This window comes from Equus asinus, chromosome 22, assembly GCF_041296235.1.
Source record: "Equus asinus isolate D_3611 breed Donkey chromosome 22, EquAss-T2T_v2, whole genome shotgun sequence".
NCBI lineage: Eukaryota > Metazoa > Chordata > Mammalia > Perissodactyla > Equidae > Equus > Equus asinus.
This window is the reverse complement of record NC_091811.1, coordinates 63326218-63344619: the sequence shown is the minus strand read 5'-3', so window position 1 is coordinate 63344619 and position 18402 is coordinate 63326218. Positions and strand designations below refer to the sequence as shown.

Sequence of the window (18402 nt, the reverse complement as noted above, 5' to 3'; positions counted from 1 at the left end):
GAGGAGGGGCTGCCGAGTTCTTCAGTTCCTCACTTAATCTCTCGCTCAGAACCTCTGCTGATCCTTTTTATTGGTGAGCGTGACTGGACGTTCTGAACCTACTTCTGTGGGTCTCCTCTCGTAACACAAGTGATGGAGAAAGGTACAGACATTTTTGGCTTAACCAGTTCTTATTTTTTATAACAAAATTCAGCACTGGCTTCTCTACTGGTGGCTCCGGACACAGCTGTGGGACACTTCTGCGGTCGGGCTGGAACTCTGTGAATAACGCCTGAGCTGTGATTGGGCCCCTGGGTAGACGTCTGTGGACAGGTGCCGGGGCACACGGGGTTCTTGGAGATTGGTGGTGTTACAGAAGTGCATCCACGTTGGGTACGACTCTGGGTCTTCTGTGAATACATGGCCAAATCTGGACAAATAAATTCCTCTTCGAAATTTACAGAGGAAACGCAGGTTCCCTGTAACAGTCAAAATACAAGAATGTGTAAAGACAACCTCACTCTCTCTCTGCCTCCATCCCCTTCTCCCTCCTCATTCAGACATAATTCCATATTGTCGAGCAGCCCGGTGTCCAGGTGCTCAGTTAGGACAGTCCCAGCTTTGCTCGCACATCATTCATGCACGGTTAGTGCAGGCAGGAGGCGGAGAGAGGAGAGAGCTGCTCCCCAGGGTGGCATTGTCCCGGCAGAAGGCCCTGGGCCAGGCTCTGGCGGCTGATAAGATGAGGAGCTCTGAACAAAGGCCCTGCCTTTGGACCAGGGGACGGAGGTGCGGTGGGGGAGGGGAAGGAGGGGGAAAGTACTGAGCCAGAGCGGAGAGATGTATCTGGGCCCAGACTCCCTGTGGAGGGACCCAGGTCAGCAAAGCAGGTGTGCAGAGAAACGTGCCCTCAGGAGGGTGGGGGAGAGTCCTTACCTGTGGGGTGCCCTGCAGAGACTGCCCTGCCCTGGCTGTGCTCTGGGTCTGGTGTGAGGAGGGCAGCTTCTCCCGGAGGCCTGCCAGGGAACCCTTTGCAATCGCCTGGGTCAAGCTTGGAGGAGCACACGGAGGATTTGGGCCTGGAATCAGACTCCTCATATATGTGCCGTATCCGTATATGATTTCTGTTTTTACAAAAATGGGTTTATACCGCATAGTCTCTGAACTTGCTTTTCTCACTTAGCCATACATCATGGATGCCTTCAGGTCACAAAAGAGACTGAATTATTTTTTCATGACCGTGTAATCTCACAGATTTCAAACTAATCCATCCCACATTTTCCCTTTTGATAGACAGACTGTTTCTAGTCTTCACCACAACAAATAATATCAAGTATGAATTCTTGTCTGTGTAGCCTCTGAACTGAGTCTGTTATTTCTTTAGGATGGATTCCCCAACATGGGATGGCTGATCCATTGACTGTAACAATTTGTGTTCCCATTAATTATCAGGGTGGCTTTTTCCTCTCACCCACAAGAACTACTACATATTGCTTTTTTTTTGAATAAATGTTTGCCAATCTGATGAACAGAAAATATTTTTACTTTAATTTGCATTTTCTTGGACTAGAGAGATTAAGCATCTTTTCATGTATTTGTTGAATATTTACATTTTCCCTTGTGTCAGTTGCCTAAACCTTATCCTTTGTCCATTTTTCCCTTTTGCTCATTTGTCAGATGCCTTCTGGAGAGCTCCAGTCCTGCTCTGAGGTGGGACTTAATGGGAGTTAGTGTGATTTCCTTAAGAGAAATTATAAAATCAAGCGAATATTTGAAGTGAGCATCCCGTTTGGCCCTTTATTTTTCTCTTGACCAGTTGACATTTTGGCTAACTTGGGGCATAAAAAAGTAGGTTTTTTTGACTCCAAATTGTGACATTGGAGGATAGAAGTAGCAGGATTTTCTAGGAACTGTTTTCTGAACTCACAATTCTCATCAGTTAGGAATAAATTGCCTTTATCCTCTCATGTGGGTAGTATTTGGGGTGGGTGAGAACATTTAAAATCTCTTAATGTCTTGTCTTTACCTCCTCTTCGCCCATCCTTGCAGTTGACTCATGAGAACACATTAAACCTTATTATTCAGCGTTTTACAAATAATGCCTCACCTGTTATACTGGATGAGAAATTAAAGCTTGTAAATTTCAGTTGCATTGTCTGCAAATGAAAGGCCAGGCTTCGGTCCAGGGAATGTGCTTGGGAAAACACCCCTCTGTATGGGGAGGAACGCCCGGTGGGAGGCGGTGCCAATTGATTGAATCAGCCCAACCTCTGGTGACTTCCTCCCATAATCTCTGGCCAGACTCTGAGTGGGTCCATGGAAAGTCATTCAGGTTCTGACCATGGTCACGTCCACAGCCCAGACCCGAGGCCCCAGAAGACAGATCGGAGCATATGCCTAATGCTCCACACTCGTTGCTGCTACGGCTTTTTTTCTTTTTAATTCTCCTTAGGAAAACTTCATAAAATAATGAAGTTGAAGATATATGAAGTATACAAGAATCCTATGATCAGCCCATGTAGCTTTAAAGGCATTTCTTTGCTTTCTTGGTGGTTTTAGTGCAAGATTTGGCAGCCTTCACAAGCACTTCCTTTCCTTTGAAACCCTGTGCCTCTCACTGCCCTGCTGCACATTGGAGCCCAGCACTCTGACAAATTGATCCCCAGATCAGAGGGATGAAAGAGAGAAAGATCAAAAGGAAGCCAGGAATCCACATAGGGAGAGTCCTCATGATTTAGGGACTGCAGAGTTTGGCTGCCAAACATGCTGTTGTCTTTAACCCATGGATGCCTCATAAAGGAAGAACTTGGTAGTTCAAACGCAAGTGGAGAGTGTTCTGTACATAGATGGGTTGGGATACAATGACCTATCTGAGAAATTTGTTACTTAGGGTTACCCCAGCAGCAAATACTGGAATTGAATGCTGATACCTCATTGAGTGTGAATTTGAAATTAAAAAACAGAGTCAACACTGGTGGCTGGTGCTTTTGCTGCATTCTCCCTCCCCTGCCCACTAAGGGCAGGAGCCCTGCCTCATTTCCCCTTCACCCTCAAGTCACTTTTCGGTGGTTACTCAACCCAAACAACATCCTCTTAGGCCTGTTGTCTTTTTGTAAAACCAATGAAAAGCATATGGATTTTTGAGGGCTCAGACTATATACAACTAGACAATTACAGATAATATTATTAAGAAAAGTCATATTTGGGGCCTTCGTTTCTGGATACATCTGTTCATCCACCCAGGTCCAGCTCACTCTTCATCTATTTTTTTCACTTATTTATCAGCAAACAGTTATCGTGTGCCTGCCACAGGCCAGGCACTGAGCGCTGGAGATTCAAAGGCAACGACTTAGGCTCTGCCCAGAAAACATCCTTGGGTAGTTGGGGACAGCCTCGGAAGCCGGTCATCACAGTGAGGACTGGTAAGAGCCGCGGTACAGCTAGGCATGCAGCACCACAGGGTCACAGAGAAGGAGCGTCGAAGGTAGACCAGGAGGGCATTCTCCTGGCCTGACTCTCAGAGGAATGGGTTGGCCAGAGGAAAGGAGAAGTAGACGCGTAAGGAGTAGCAAGAGTGAGGCTAAAGCCAAAATATAGGCAAAACCCAGAAAGCCATCCAGGAGCTTTCGAGAGGGGGTATGACATGATGTGAGTAGTGCTCTAAAGTCGCCTCGGTGACCCTGTGGAGCATGGGGCAGAGGAGAGGGCAGAGGAGAGCTCCTGAGTCCTACAGACAGGCTCTGGTGGGGACCTGAACCTGACCCTCCTGGGCACTAGGAAGAGGGATCAAGCAAAGGGAGCAATTCACCTGCTATCGAGGAGGTAAAGTCGACAGGACTTGGTGCCTGCTTGGATGTGTAGGGTGAGAAAAGTGAGAAGTCTAAAATGGCCCCCTGGCTTCTGGAAGGAGCAGCTGGATGGAAAGCAGTTTTGTTCTCTGAGATAGGGAACGCTGGAAGGACAGATGTGGGGGTGTGCTGGGGGCAGGATCATTAAGCTTGAGACATGCTAAGAATGAGATGCTGGTGACTATCCAAGTGGAGATATCCGTTGGTGGTTGGCTGTGCCAGGCTGGAGCACAGCAGAGATGTGTGGGCTGGAAAGGATATTTGGAATCATCAGCATGTGTAGTTGTTGAAGCCATTTATTCACTCAGTGAATACTGAGGGTACTCAATCAGGGCCAGCCTCCTGGGCATGCAACCTGTGTAGTCACACAGGCCTCACTCTCAGAAGGGCCCACGTTTGGTTTATTGCTCTGCTGTCACCATCTTAAAATTCTCATTAATTTTTAAACAAGAGGCCCTGCATTTTTATTTTGCATTGGACCCTGGAAACTATGTGGCCGGTCCTGCTCCTGATAGCCTCGCCCTGTACAGTAGTGGGGCTGCAGTGTTGTGCAAGACAGGTGTGTTTTTGCCTTAGGAGCTTGCAGGCTGTGCAGAAGGCAGGCAGTTAAGCCATCAGTAACAAAATGGGATGTGTTCTCTATCAGAAGTAGGGAGGCTGAGGGAGCACGTAGGAGAAGCCGCTAACCCTAACCTTGGGGGTGAAGGAGTTGAGAAATGAGATTGCCAGGGAGAGGGAGGGGAAGGGGGGGACAGAATGGCAGTCCACATCTCCAACAGAGGCATCGAGGAGCCTGAGACGGAGCATCCTGGGAGGTCGGAGGAAAACCATGAGAGGGAGTGTCCTGGGAGCCAGGACTGGGAGAGACCGTCAGATGCGGCCAAGGAGACTGGGAATGAGGTCATGGCCAGTGGGTATGGCAACAAAGAGGCCATTTGGTGACCCATGAGAGCAACTGGGGAGAGAGGAGCAAGAATGCATTTACCTCTGTTTGAGGGATCGATGGTGGATGAGGAAGTAGAGAACCTGAATGTAGGTTATTGTTTATAAGCCTTGGCTTAGTAGGAAAGGAGAGAACAGGCCCTGAACAGGGTTTGGGGTTAGGAGAATATCGTTTGGTTTTGGTTTCATTTTGTTTGATTTCCAACACAAGGTGTTCTGAGCCTGGTTTTGAACTGTGGTCAGGAAGCCAGTGGAGAGAGAGGTTGGGAATAGCTGACGTAGAGAAGGCTCTGAGGTGGGAGGTGCTGGGTGGCCGCGCCCTGGTCGCGAAGAGAAGCTGAGGGAGCAGGTGAATTTCTGGGTGAGGGCCCCTCGTGGCTCTGTGAAGTCGACCCCGCTTCACTTGTGTAAGAACATCTGCTGCCTCTTAGTTCTACTCTCTTCCTGCCTCAAATTCAAGGAAAAGCTTCCCCTAAGTTCTCTCATCTGTTTTATTCCACAACCATTCACTGGGCTCCTGCTGTGTGACAGGCGCGATGCTAAGCATTTGGAACATGAGAGAACAAAACAGACAAGGCCCCCGGCCTCCTGACACATCGGTCCTGGAGGAGAAGCTTCCATGGCCTGCTTGGGCATCGTTGGCCCCTCCCTGCAGGCCCACACTGAATGACACCCAGCCCTCCTTCCCCAGTCTCTGACACCCCATCCTCTATTTCCCTTTATCTTTCACTTCCCTCCCAGATATTCCACTTTCCTAGCCTGAGCCTGGAATTCAGGGGCCATGTAGAAAAAGGGAAGAAAAAGAGTTAAGACTAGCTTTCAGCAAAATTTTGAGACAGAAGGTGGCCTTGGGAATGGATTACATAATAACTTTTGCTCTCGTCCTCTAGGTTCTCAGGGCCCTTTTTGCTATTTTAGGGTTAGGTCCTAATCTAGACCTTCCTGACCCCTCTTTCAAGTTCTCCAGGTTTCTCTGTCCTCTATCAAAACCCCTCCTCTCTTGTTGTTATTCTCAGCTCGAGGTTAGGACAAAGACAATTTGCATTAATTCCCACCGATTTGTGAATGGTGGGTATCACCTTGGGTGACACTCCTTTAGGGAGGTGTAATTGCATTTTACAAGTGGCTCTGGGTTTTTAAGAAGGAATCTTTAATTTGTCCTATTTGTGGTAGCATAATACAGGAAATGATATGAATATTACAGCAAGAGGCATCGTCTTCCCAGAGTCAGCCCCCCTTAACTTTTTCCATTTTCTCACAGCTTCCGCTGTTTTTCTCCTAGACCCAGAATTCTCTAAAGCCCCCAAGATTTTTGTTGACATCTCCGCCCTGGCCTGCCCTCCTCCATGGGTTTCTAGGACAGCAGCAACTGGGTGCAGATGGTGAGGGGTCGGGGTGGAGGGGCGAGTTTTGGCAGCTGCACCCACTTAGAGGGATTGTTTCTAAGTCAGGGACTGGCCTCTATGGTGGGAGGGCCGGGTGCCGGGGGCTTCTTGGCGCGAAGAATGCAGCCTCCCCTGGTCACCGAGGCCTCCGCCCAGAGCTGAGCTCGTGGAAGGCGTTCCCCGTGCTTGTGGGTCTTCACGGAGAAGGGTTTGGTGTCCAGGTCTCGGGCTCCCTGGTGCTGGGCAGCTGTTGGGTTCTCGTAGAATGTAATTCCCCAAGCCACTTGCCTTTGTTGTAGAAATGGCAGCCTTCCATCACAGCCGATCAATATCTGGAGGGTGGCTGTCAGGAACACTCTGGAACAGGAAGGTCTGAGAGCACGAGGCTCTGCCAAGAGTAGGCCTAGGAGAATGTTGCTCCATGGTTATCAGTCCTGCAGCCTGTCCTTCAGACAGACATCTGCTTTGGGGAACTCTGGTCCCTCAAAAGTGCTTGAGTCAGCAATAGCTCGCGGGCACATTTTTGAGAGTGTGTGAACTTCCGGAGCTTGCAGATAAGACGAGAGTGGCTTCTGCTAGACACGGGATACTACCCAGAAACTCAAGTCTAGGTCAGGTGTTCTCAGATGTCAGTGTGCCTCCCACTCGTCTGGGGATCTTATCACAGGGCAGATTCTGAAACAGTAGGTCTGGGCTGGAACCTGAGAGTGCGTTTCTGACAAGCTCCCAGGTGAGGCCAGTGCTCCTGGCCCACAGGCACTTTGGGTAACAAGAATCTGGAGCTGTACTGTCTACTACGCTAAAACTAGCCACTTGTGACTGCTTAAACTGAAAGCTAAATTAATGAAAATTAAATAAAATGAGAAGTTCACACATGTGTATGGTGATAGATAAAAATTAGACTGTTAGTGCTGAGCATGATGCAGTCTGTACAGAAACTGATAAACAATGTACACCTGAAATTACACAATGTTATAAACCATTATGACCTCAATAAAATAACTGAAAAAAATTAAAAATTCAATTTCTAAGCTGCACTAACTGTAACTGAAATGCTCAGTACCCACGTGTGGCTAGTGGCTGCCATGCTGGACTGCACGGATTAAAACATTTCCATTATCACAGAGTTCTCTGGGAGATTGCTGGTCTAGAGTGAGCCTCTGTTGCATCATTCATTCATTCGTCCATTTATTCACTGAGCATCTGTTACGTACCAAGTGGTATGCTTGCTGCTGAGTGTTAAGGCTCAGTTCCAGCTAGCAGAAAAGGTAAACAGAAGCTGTGGCCGGCCCTGCAGCGTAGTGCTTAAGTTTGGTGAGCTTCGATTCCCAGGTTCGAGGGTTTGGATCCCCGACACTGATCTACACCACTCATCAGCCATGCTGTGGCAGCAGCCCACATATAAAGTGGAGGAAGATGGGCACAGGTGTTAACTCAGGGCAAATCTTCCTCAAGCAAAAGAAAAAAACCAAACAGTAAACATAAGCTAGAATGTGATGCTTTTAAGATACACCTACCATATGGTGAGGGCTCCAGAGTGGGTAACAGTGCAGTCTGCCATGCAGGTTGGAGGAGGAAGTGTCCCCTGGACATTTCCCGTGCTTTCTGAACCAAGCTACGGGGTTATCGCAGAGTCGGGGTACCTCTGAGATTGGCTGCTGATGATGCATTTTCACCATTTCAGGGCCATAATCATCAGAAATGGAGAAATCATCCCCATGTCTTCGGAATTCACCCCCGAGACTGAGCGCCAGCGACTTCAGTACCTGGTAAGAGTCACGAAGGTTTGGCAGAGCGCCGCGACGTCAGGCACGGCGTTGGAGCTGTTTTGGAGGAACATGTTGCTGTTGACACAGGAGCAGGCCCACAGCAGTCAAACGACATATGGTATCAGCCCCCCCACACACCTTCTGGATCACACATCCTGGCTCCATGTGTGACGACACACCCCACCTCCGTGAATTTGTTATTGTGGCTGATTTTCTCCCATCTGTGACTGATCGAAGACACCGCGTGCTCTGTTTCTTTTAACGGTTCGCTAGGTACATTATGAGATGCGGTGTGGAAGAATGCAGCCACCGTCTTCCCTGGCCTGCCACTCCCTTTAACAGAGGAGCTTGGTCTGAATCACGCTGTGAGGAAGAGGCAGCCCCAGCCCCTTGGTCCTGCTGACATTCCGATAGTTCATGCTCAGCTATGAAGTCCCAAGAGCCCTTTGGGAGAGATGCAGGTGTCAGAAAATCTGTTTCTACCCTGAAAAGAAATTTCTCTATGCAGATCACCCTCTTTGTTTTGGGGGTTTTTTTTTTTTTTTTTGAGGAAGATTAGCCCTGAGCTAATGTCCATCACCAATCCTCCTTTTTTTTTTTTTTTTTTTTGTGCTGAGGAAGACTGGCCCTGAGCTAACGTCCATGCCCAGTCTGCACCGGGGATCCAGCGAACCCTGGGCTGCTGAAGCAGAGTGTGCAAACTTAACCACTGCACTACTGGGCTGGCCCAGATCACCCTCTTTGAAGTGACGTCATGAGAGGCTAAAGGAGGGCTGTTTGATCTTTCACATTTTTTTTGCTTCACTCAAAGAACAGAATAGACTTACTTTCCTCAAATTCCAGGGGTACAGCGTCAGGCTTAAAGTCTCAGTTCAGGACTCCGGTAAGCATCCCGCATTACTTTGGGGTGGGCAGCTTTGGGGACTAACCATGTGAGTAGTCATTCTGTGGATGAAACATTTTCTTGCTAACCGGCTTTTTTAGACAACATTGCTAAAGGAATAACTCTCGCTCTTAGGAAAGAATTGATCCAGGCTCCTCACAAAGAACTCTGTTCTTGTCTGAATTGCGGCGTGTGTGACAGTCCGGATTTGGTGGCTTTGGTCTGTTGAGAAAGTGGCTGTGCACGTTCTGTCAATTTCCTAGTCTGTATCCGGTTTGTTTTACTCAGGAACGAGGCTGTGCTGCCTTTGGTAGTTGTCTGGTACCTAGGACAGCAGGAATCCCAAACCCGTGTGAAGACATCCCTCCACTCTTCTCCTAACTGTGGTTTTCTAACCTTTCTGTTGTCGTTTTCAAGCGAATACACTTGAAGCCACTCCCAGGGAGGGAGCCCAGACTGTCGAGCTCCTCCTTTCCTTTGGCAGTCTCGGCGGGAGGAAGGGCTCCTGCAGGAGCCAAAGAGCATCTTCGTTCCGGTCGCAGCTCTGGTACTTGCCGGCTGAGTAGCTTCGTGCAAGTCTCTTAACCTTTCCAGACCTCGGCTTGTCACTTATAAAATGGAGAGCTAGACTAGAGGGTCACCGGGGACCTTTGAGCTGCAAGGGTCTTCCGCAGAGATTTCATAACAGCTGGCCTCTCTGCCACCCGTCCAGCTTTCTCCAGTCCATCTTCCACAAAGCTACCAAGTGAGCTTATCACGGACCTTGTCACTCCCCTGACTAAAAACCCTTGGCTCCCCACAAGGTACAGAACCAGGCCACACTTGGCAGATGCAGAATCATGGTCCCCGCCCACCTCTCCAGTATCTTCTCACTGTGGCCCCCTTAGCGCCCCCGCGCGTCCCCCGCTGCAGGCGCAGAGCAGTCTTCCATTTCCGGGACGCACCGCGACCTCACCCACCCCCAGGCCTTGGGAAATACGCTCTACCTGGATGAACCTTCCCCTTTTCCCTGCCAGGAAAATTCCTCCTCCTCCTTTAAGACCCCAACGCAAAAGTCACTTCCTGCAGGAAGTGTCCCCAAAGCCTCCCAGGGGGTCAGTCCCCAGTGCTGACACAGCGCCAAGTAGAAGCCTGAGCGTGGCTCTGGGGGTCTGGTGTTGTGCTGCCTGTTCTGATCTCTGTCTCCCCTTCCAGCCCGGGCAGGCCCCTAACCTTAGTCACCTCATATTGCTGGTGCCCAGCCCAGGGGAGACGCTGAACTGGGATTTGTCAGCTGAACGAGAGAATGAACCAGTATTCGTATTGACGTTTGGATCGTTAGCGCACAGTACTTTCCCCGCATACCTGCCACAGTGGATACCGGGCCTTTGCCTCGACGGTGCTTAGGGAAAACCATTTCCTGTTTTCCTGCTAGAGGCAATGGGTTAACTTTTTGAAATAATTTCACATTTTTATGTTATAAAAATGGTGAACGATTTTTCTGCGGATGGGGGAGGGCTCAGAGCCCTTTGTAAGTGAACCGTTGTGATCTACGTTGAAGAGGAATGTCCTTGGTATGCACAGTCTGGCCCTCCGGGGATTATGGGACCGGAAGCAGATTACAAGATGGGGGACGTGGCAGGCACGGTAATTTTGTTTGGCCTTGCGTCCTGACCTCGGAGGGCCCTTCGTGCAGCTCCCCGGGAGCTGGGCACTTTGTTTCACAGATTCTTGGGCAGGGTGATTAAGCAAGCAGGCCTGATGCTTTGCCGTGTTCGCACGGAATGTGGAAGGTGTGTGATGAAGGAGGGGTCCCCGGCAGCCAGGGAGAGCTGATGACCCTACAGCCTTGCTCTTCCACTGCTGGGCTTTTTTTTTTTTTCTTTAAATGTTTCCAGGGTGATTGAAATAAAATATTTAAGGGGGTCCACCAAGCTCGACAGAATGTTTTGATGGAGTCAAGGCTCAGATAGGAGGCAAGGAGGTCTGGTTTGTGGGCATTTCTTGGCAGAGTTTACTCCTCTGATGCTGTGGCCTCCAACTTCGCTTCAGGTGACAGCCAGAGGTGGCTCTCCCTCAAAGGAGCCTCCACAGCCCTGAGGTGTGAGGCTGGTGGCTTTCCCTCTGTTCTGCCCAGACATATATATATAAACTCTGGCTTGATTATGTTAAGACATCAAACCTTCAGATGGTGTACTTCTGTCCTTGCAGATAACCCAGGTCTGCAGCTGTTTTTCATCAAGGGCAGTGTACAGAGGAGATGAAAGTAGGTTTCAAATACACATTTGACATACACAAGTGCAAGGTTATCTGAGGTGATTTCTCGTGGTGTCTGTGGAACTGCCCCCAGCCTTCCACACCAAGTCTGCTTCCATTCGCCTGCTGTTTCCCTGGTCCTGGGCTATAGGAAAGGTGCCAAGTGGACAGTGCTGTGCTCCCTGGCTCTCTGGGGTTTTTCATGCTCTAGAGTTATCTCCTGAAAAGTATTCCTTCAGCCAGAATCTGCTTTTAAGACAGACTATAATCGAGAGGGTCGAGTATGCTAGTGAGTCAAAGTGGCTGACCTGGCACCTTGACATTGCACTTAACCTTGAGAGCAGGTGGTTAAGCCAGGGAGCCTGGCTTTAGTCACAGGGAGGCAAGTTTATCACTCTGCTTGATGGCTGAGTCGTGGAAAAATCTACTCCAGTTTCACCTCCTTCCCCATCGTAACCCCCCTTTGTAAAACTGCGTATGAGTTTCAAACTTTCTAATAAAAAACATGACAGGCTAAAGTGGTTGACATTTGTCATGTTTACTGTAGGTTCCATTGATCACACAGGTGTCACAAAGAAGCCAGGAGGTTTTTAGAGCATGTGACTGGCACTGCCCAAGGTGTCAGAGGCAGAGTTTATATTTGGCTCCTTAAGAGCACTGTCTGGCTTCAGGGAAGCCTCTTAAAGACATTACCCCTTATAGTTGAACCTCACCACTTCCAGAACCTTGATTTTGAAAATGACTCTAAATGGAGGTTTTGTTTATTTCAGGTTGGGAGGACTCAGACGCTTGACGTTGAGGCATTCTAAACCTACTATGCAGAGCTAAGAAAATGCATTTCACAAAGCTGGAGAAAACAATCCTAAGAATGTATCCCTAAATTTTCTTTCTTTTAAATCAGTCTTTCTGCACAGTTGCTGCGCCCTTTATAATCTTTACGTTCTCTAAAGCCCATGTACCCCCCAACATACTTAAGAGAAATTTGGGCACATAAAATCGGAGCCATCTGTCCACAGGGTCCCTTAAGAATTAATCTTAATGTAAAGAAGGGGGATAATGTCATACATCCTTTAAATATATTAAAGCTAAATATACTCTGAGAGAGGTGGATAGGATCCACTGAGGTTTATTAGGCCAAAAACTTGGCTGGCTGTCAAATGTCTTCTGCGCTTCAATTGCTTCATCTGTGAAATATGGTCATTATAAGACCCTCGCAGGATTAGTATGAGGATTAATAAGTGAATATTTGTAATGAATGTGCTTACAACAGCGCCTAGATCAGAGACAAAATAAAATCTCTTAGGGCCGGCCCCGTGGCCGAGTGGTTAAGTTCGCGTGCTCACCTTCGGCGGCTCAGGGTTTCACTGGTTCGGTTGCTGGGTACGGACATGGCACCACTCATCAGGCCACGCTGAGGCGGCGTCCCACATGTCACAACTAGAAGGACCTACAACTAGAATATACAACTCTATCCTGGGGGGCTTTGGGGAGAAGATGAAGAAGAAGAAGGAAAAAGAAGACTGGCAACAGATGTTAGCTTAGGTGCCAATTGAAAAAAAATAAAATTAAAAAAAACTCTTAGTTTTCTATCCTAACTGTATGTGAAGAACTTTTTTGTGGCCATCCTGCCATTGGGACTACTTCTGTGGCCTTTTATAAAACTCCTAAATTCCATTTGCATATGCAAAGAGATTGAAGATACATACGGAGGCACGTCCTTTTTGCTGACGTGAGTTCTCTCTTCAAATGAAAGCCTTTCCCCCAACTATTTACTTGGGAAGAAAAAGCATTAGGTATATGAATATGGAAATGTTATGTGTTTTATGTAAATGAATACTTTTTACCCCTTATTCTATACATTACACTGTTGTAGAGTTGACAAATCTAGGCAATTTTGTTTAATATATCCATTTGATGCCAGTTTCCCTGTGGCTCCCTTATCCTAAGATATAAATTTTACAATTTTAAAGTTACTTTAGGGACATGCTACTCCTCTCTAATTCATCAGGACAGTGCCACATAGAAACTTAAACATGAACCTTTCTTGACATCTATGTAAACCAGACAGAATTCAATCAACATTCAACTCTATAATAGCTTATAGGTACAAGCTTGCTTCTTATGACTTTGCGATTTTTAAGGACAAATGAAGACTGAGAGAATTCTTTATGAAGGACTCTAACCCAAACATATTTAGGTCTCAGCCATTTCACATTTTTCCTTCTTTTCTTTTTTTTTTTTAACCCAAACCAAAATCTTGTATTCCTGCGCTGTGCATCAGGCAGCCAGCCTCGGCTCTGGAAGAGCATCTCATCTGTCCGTCAGTGTGACCATTAGCCATCACCAGTGGCTTGGCTGACGTTATTAATTTCATTTCTTTCGTGACCTTAGACTTTCTATCATGATAAATCATCTTGAAATGTAAGGCTTCCTCTCCTCATCTCATATAATCTGATGAGTTGTTTTTTCCCCCAAAGGGCAAGAAAGAGATTACTCTTTTTTTTTTTTTTAAGATTTGTGTTAAACACTGAAAATCCTCATTTTGATAACTTCCTTTGAAGTACTGAGAAGTCTGAACATTTTCAAAATTATTCATATAAAAGCTTTCTAGTTAGAGGACTTTACAAAATACTTCTTGTTAAGGAATCTGCCCTCTCATTGAACACGCAAGTATTTTTACTTTCCGTATTCTGCTAATTGGAGTGGAAACTGAAACAACTACTTTGAAAAAGGCTTTGGCCCAGCAATTCCATGCCTAGGTACACACCTAACCGAAGTGTGTGCAGCTGTTCACGAAGAGGCTAGGCGTGCACAGCAGCACTGTTTGTAATAGTCCGACTAGAAGCTATCCAGATGTCCTTGGCGAGTAGAATGGATGAATAAGTCATGTGTGGTCACAGGGTGGAATGTGTGCATCACTGGGAATGGACAGGTTGTAACTACACACAGCAACGTGGGTGAGTCTCAGACTTCACGTCCAGCACAGGGGGCAGCCTGTAGGATCCCATGGGAAGTGTAGGAAGAGGTGAAACCAGTCTGGAAGTCGGGAGAGTGCTTCCCTTGGGGAGAGGAGGAGTGATTGGATGGGGTCCTGACCCCAGGGTGCCGGTCATGCTCTGTTTCTTGATCTGGATGCTAGCTACCTGTGTTCAACTTTTGAAAATTCATCCACCTGTATGCATATGGTACAGACACTTTACCTTATGTATAGTATACTTGGTTGAAATGATTTAAAAAAAAACAAAAAACTTTCAGGGCCAGCCTGGTGGCATAGTAGTTAAGTTCGCATGCTCTGCTTCAGTGGCCTGGGGCTCACAGGTTCAGATCCTGGGTGTGGACCTAGTACTGCTCATCAAGCCATGCTGTGACAACATCCCACATAAAATAGAGGAAGATTGGCACAGATGTTAGCTCAGGGCCAATCTTCCTCACCAAGAAAAAAAAAAACCAAAGCTTTCACTTTAACTGTACGTCACCCTTTGCAGGAGGGGCCTTCCTTGGTGCCATACAGGGGCTCAAGGTGAAGCTTTAGGACAGGTTCCCCAGGAAGCCACACTCCTGCCCCCTCTGCCCCACACTCCTCTCTCCTGAGAGAAGCTCCACAGCCGCCCCCTCTCCCCCCTCAGCTGCTCCCCACATCCTTGCCTCCTCTCTGGCTGCCCCGGAGCCCTTCCTGAACAGTTCTAAGACCCTTTTCTGATTCTCTCTGATCCCACCCCGTGCACAACCCCCTCTTTGTCCCTTAGCCCCTGGGGATGTCTCCGTTTCCACCCAGAAGCCTTCCTCAGTCTCCCCCACCCGTGTGTGGGCTCTGAGCAGAGGGGCCTTTTTTCCTATTCTTCGCATCCCTAGCCCCTGGTATGTGGCACATGTAAGAGCTTATGTGTTAGTTGCACAAATTCCTTTGGCTGGATACCCCAAAACTTGGGACAGTGCCTCACTGGCTGGCACCAATCACTCACTCACAAGCTGACCACAAGGCAGTAGAAGGGAATTTTATTGAAAGGAGGAAGCATTTTATGTCCTCCAGCAGACAACTTTGAGTACCCTCGGGACCCACGGTCTCAGCGTCCGCAGGAAGCCTGGTGCTCAGTGTCCTCCATAACCATGCTACACCTGTCTCGCCCTGGGATCTGGGTTCCTGCCTCCACTCCTGTTCTCCCTGCCTTGCCGAGGCGCTGAGAGCTCTCCCCAGGTCCAGGAGGGTGGAGCTCGCATCCCTGTGCTCCGGAGGGAGACAGACCTGGGCTCAGGTTACTCACCCACTCTGCTCTAGTGAGAGGCTTCCTGGAAGGTTCTAGAAGGTCTCTCTTCTTCAGGCTGGTCCCTCCTGTTAGGGCTCAACCCCACTGCAATTCAGAGACTCCCACTGGGATGGGAGGGTTGTGTTTCTTCACAGCGCAGTGCTCACCTCCCTCCCCTTCCCTTGAAGCTGGTTTCTACCCGGGACTGGGGAGGAGAGCAGCCTGGATGAAGTCTGATCTTCCTACCCCGTCTCTGGTGTCCCGCCACTTCTTGGCACAGCAGGGTGCTCCAGCCTCCTTTCCCTAGAGAAGATGTCTCTTCTTCTTGTCCCTGGTCAGACGTAACTGTGTCTGGAAGTTTGCTCTCCTTAGCTGCCCAGACACTAAGTGGCAAGGACACATCCTACCCTTTTAGCAAACCTGCGCCCTCCAGTGTCCTTAAAAGTCTCTTGGCGACCTGTCTTTGGTTGCCAGGGTTAGTGGTTACCAAACTTTTTCCCAGGGGCCGCTTGTGCTCACATGTGAACTCCAGGTGTACCTCCAGCCTCTGCCACAATCAGGAGCATTCTGCTAGGCTTCCTTGAGGGAAAGCCTCAAAATTCAGGGTAAAAGTGGAGGTAAAAAGGTGTTTTTTTGTTTGTTTGTTTGTTTTATGAGGGGCAGGCCAGCACACTTTAAATTGGATGCTAGGGTAAAATATGTTTCCAGGTTTCTAGTCAGCATGCTTACTAAGTAGAGAAGGGACATAACATTATTTACATATCCTCAGGATGGTGAAATATCATGGGGTTTTCAATGGTGTAACGGCAGCCACACACCTGTGCTTTTATAGGAAGCTATCTATCGAATTCTAAAAAGTCAGCTAAATCTAGATATGATAACGTGTGTCCAGGATCATTTTTATGTGCCGTGGACCTTAGTTGTAACTTTTTCAGAAGATTGAAAGCTGTGTTGTATTATTTGGTAAAGTTTAAATAATCACTAAAATGTAATTGTGTGAAGCAGGTCGGAATGTTCTGTATTTATGCTTCCAGCAAATACTGACTTAGAGCCTTGTCTGTGTTCTGGGCTATGCTGGGCCCTAGAGTGTAGCTAAAGTTTTAAAAATCATGACCGTGTTTAAGTGTAGCTGGTATTACCTGCAGCACCATGCAGAGGTTCCTCACACACATATATCCAAATAGCATCATTAGAGAGAAAAATTTAAAATATATCCAACATGTCAGATAAATAGGAATGTTTAGGAGAGCGTCTAGAGTTTTTATTTTGCAGGTGGCCGTGGAATCTTAACATGTCTTGCTCCCATCTTGGATTTTGATGCCGTTAAGGTCCACATGTTTCATGGGCCAGCATCGCTGTGAAATGCACTTTCATGGGCCCTAGTCATGCGTACACAGTCATGAGCTGCCCAGGTGTGAGCAGTGGAGTAAACCGCACCCCAATTGCCCATAAATCTTACATGCTTCCAGAGGGGCAGGCCAGCACTGATGAAGTGACGCTAACCAGTCACGTGAACGCTGGGAGGCCCTGAGAAGAAGCTGTGCAACTCCCAGGTTGTTGGGCCACTCGGCTTCTGAGAACAAAGTGTCTCTGTGCTGGCCAGTGGGAAGCAGTGGGCTTCAGCATCCCCTGCATTGGCGCCAGGCCTGTCCTGGTTGGCCCTTCCCAGTGACCTTAGCGACCTTAGGTCCTTAGTGACCTCCGAAATTATTGGAGTCAGAAGGGGCAGCAAAGCTCCTCTCAACAATTTTCTAAAACCTGCTGTACAAACTGGGTTCTCCAAACAAATGATAATTTTTAGAATTTCTTTTAAACAAAAGTAATTCATGTTCAGTGGTAGAAATATTAATGAATATGCATAAGTTTAAAAGAAAACCATGAGATAACATTTTATAATATTTTGATGGATTTGAGTGTATGTACATATATAAACATGTGTACATATAAAACCAGGTTATGGACTGAATGTTTGCCCCCCCACCCAAAATTCATACGTTGAAGCCGTCACCCCCAGTGTGCTGAGTTTGGAGACAGGGCCTTAACAGAAGTGAGTAGGGTTAAATGAGGTTGTAAGAGTGGGGCCCTGATCCGATAGCATTAGTGTCCGAATAAGAAGAGACACAGAGGGCTTGATTTCTCTGTCCACAAGAGCACAGGGGAAAGGCCGTGTGAGATGGAAGAGGCGAGAAGGCAGCGGTCTGCAAGCCAGGTAGAGAGCCCTCGCCAGGAGAGAGTCTGCTGGCGCCTTCACCTTGGAATTTCCAGCCTCCAGCACTGGAAACATAAATTTTTGTGGTTTAAACCCCCAGGCTGTGGTATTTTGATATAACAGCCTGAGCTGACTATGACAGACCGTGTATGCAAACTTTCCACGAGTATTGCACAAAAAGATACATTAATGCGCAGAAGTGTGTTTTTCTCTGAAAACCAACAAGTGTGTCCCATTAGATTTTAGCATCTCATTTTTCATCAATCAACCACCTATTTGCTCGACTTGTACTCAGTTCTTGAGTTGTTTTTTTCTTTAACACAGCTAACTCCATAAGGCCTGACAAATGCAACAGGAGTGAGTATGGAAAGTGCTGGTAAGGAGGAAGACTACAACTAGAATGTGAATGGTGATTTTAAGAAATACTAAAAATATATCATAGGAACACCTGGAATGCACATAAATTCTAAGGTGGACATGATTGCAACAGAATATATCATGCATCATGTGAGATTTGGCAATTAGCAAGAGAGGAAGAAAAATAACCATAAAAAGAGAAAAATCTACGGATGTGACATTAGTGTCAGTGGGGGATGAATATTACAGTATTTCTCAGAGCTAAGGCACTTTTTTTTTCACCTTTGACGTAACTGAAGTTGGGATATTTTACAATTGATTGTTGCTGTCAGCCAGGTGGCAGGCATGACATAGACATCATCTCCTGGGTGTGTGTGAACATCGAAGGGCAACCCCAGACTCGCAGAATGGGCGTCCGGCAGCTTAGAAGAAAACTCTGCAGACAAAAACGCAGCCGTCTTTGAGCCTCTTTGGATCCCAGCAGTTGTGTGGAGGGGTTGGGGGAGGGGTCATTCAGACTCGTTCAGCCGCATTCCCGTAATTGCAAAGCT

General features: G+C 47.6%; 1 protein-coding gene across 2 annotated transcripts in view; it reads left to right on the top strand.

Moving 5' to 3' along the window:
- The window catches only part of PPM1H (protein phosphatase, Mg2+/Mn2+ dependent 1H), a 230819-nt gene that overhangs the window by 145421 nt on the left and 66996 nt on the right, over positions 1–18402 (top strand). For both annotated transcript variants that reach the window (XM_044756404.2, XM_014860942.3), the window contains exon 5: positions 7839–7923. In XM_044756404.2, the coding sequence (XP_044612339.1) occupies positions 7839–7923 (85 nt within the window). The remainder of the gene's footprint in view (positions 1–7838; positions 7924–18402) is intronic.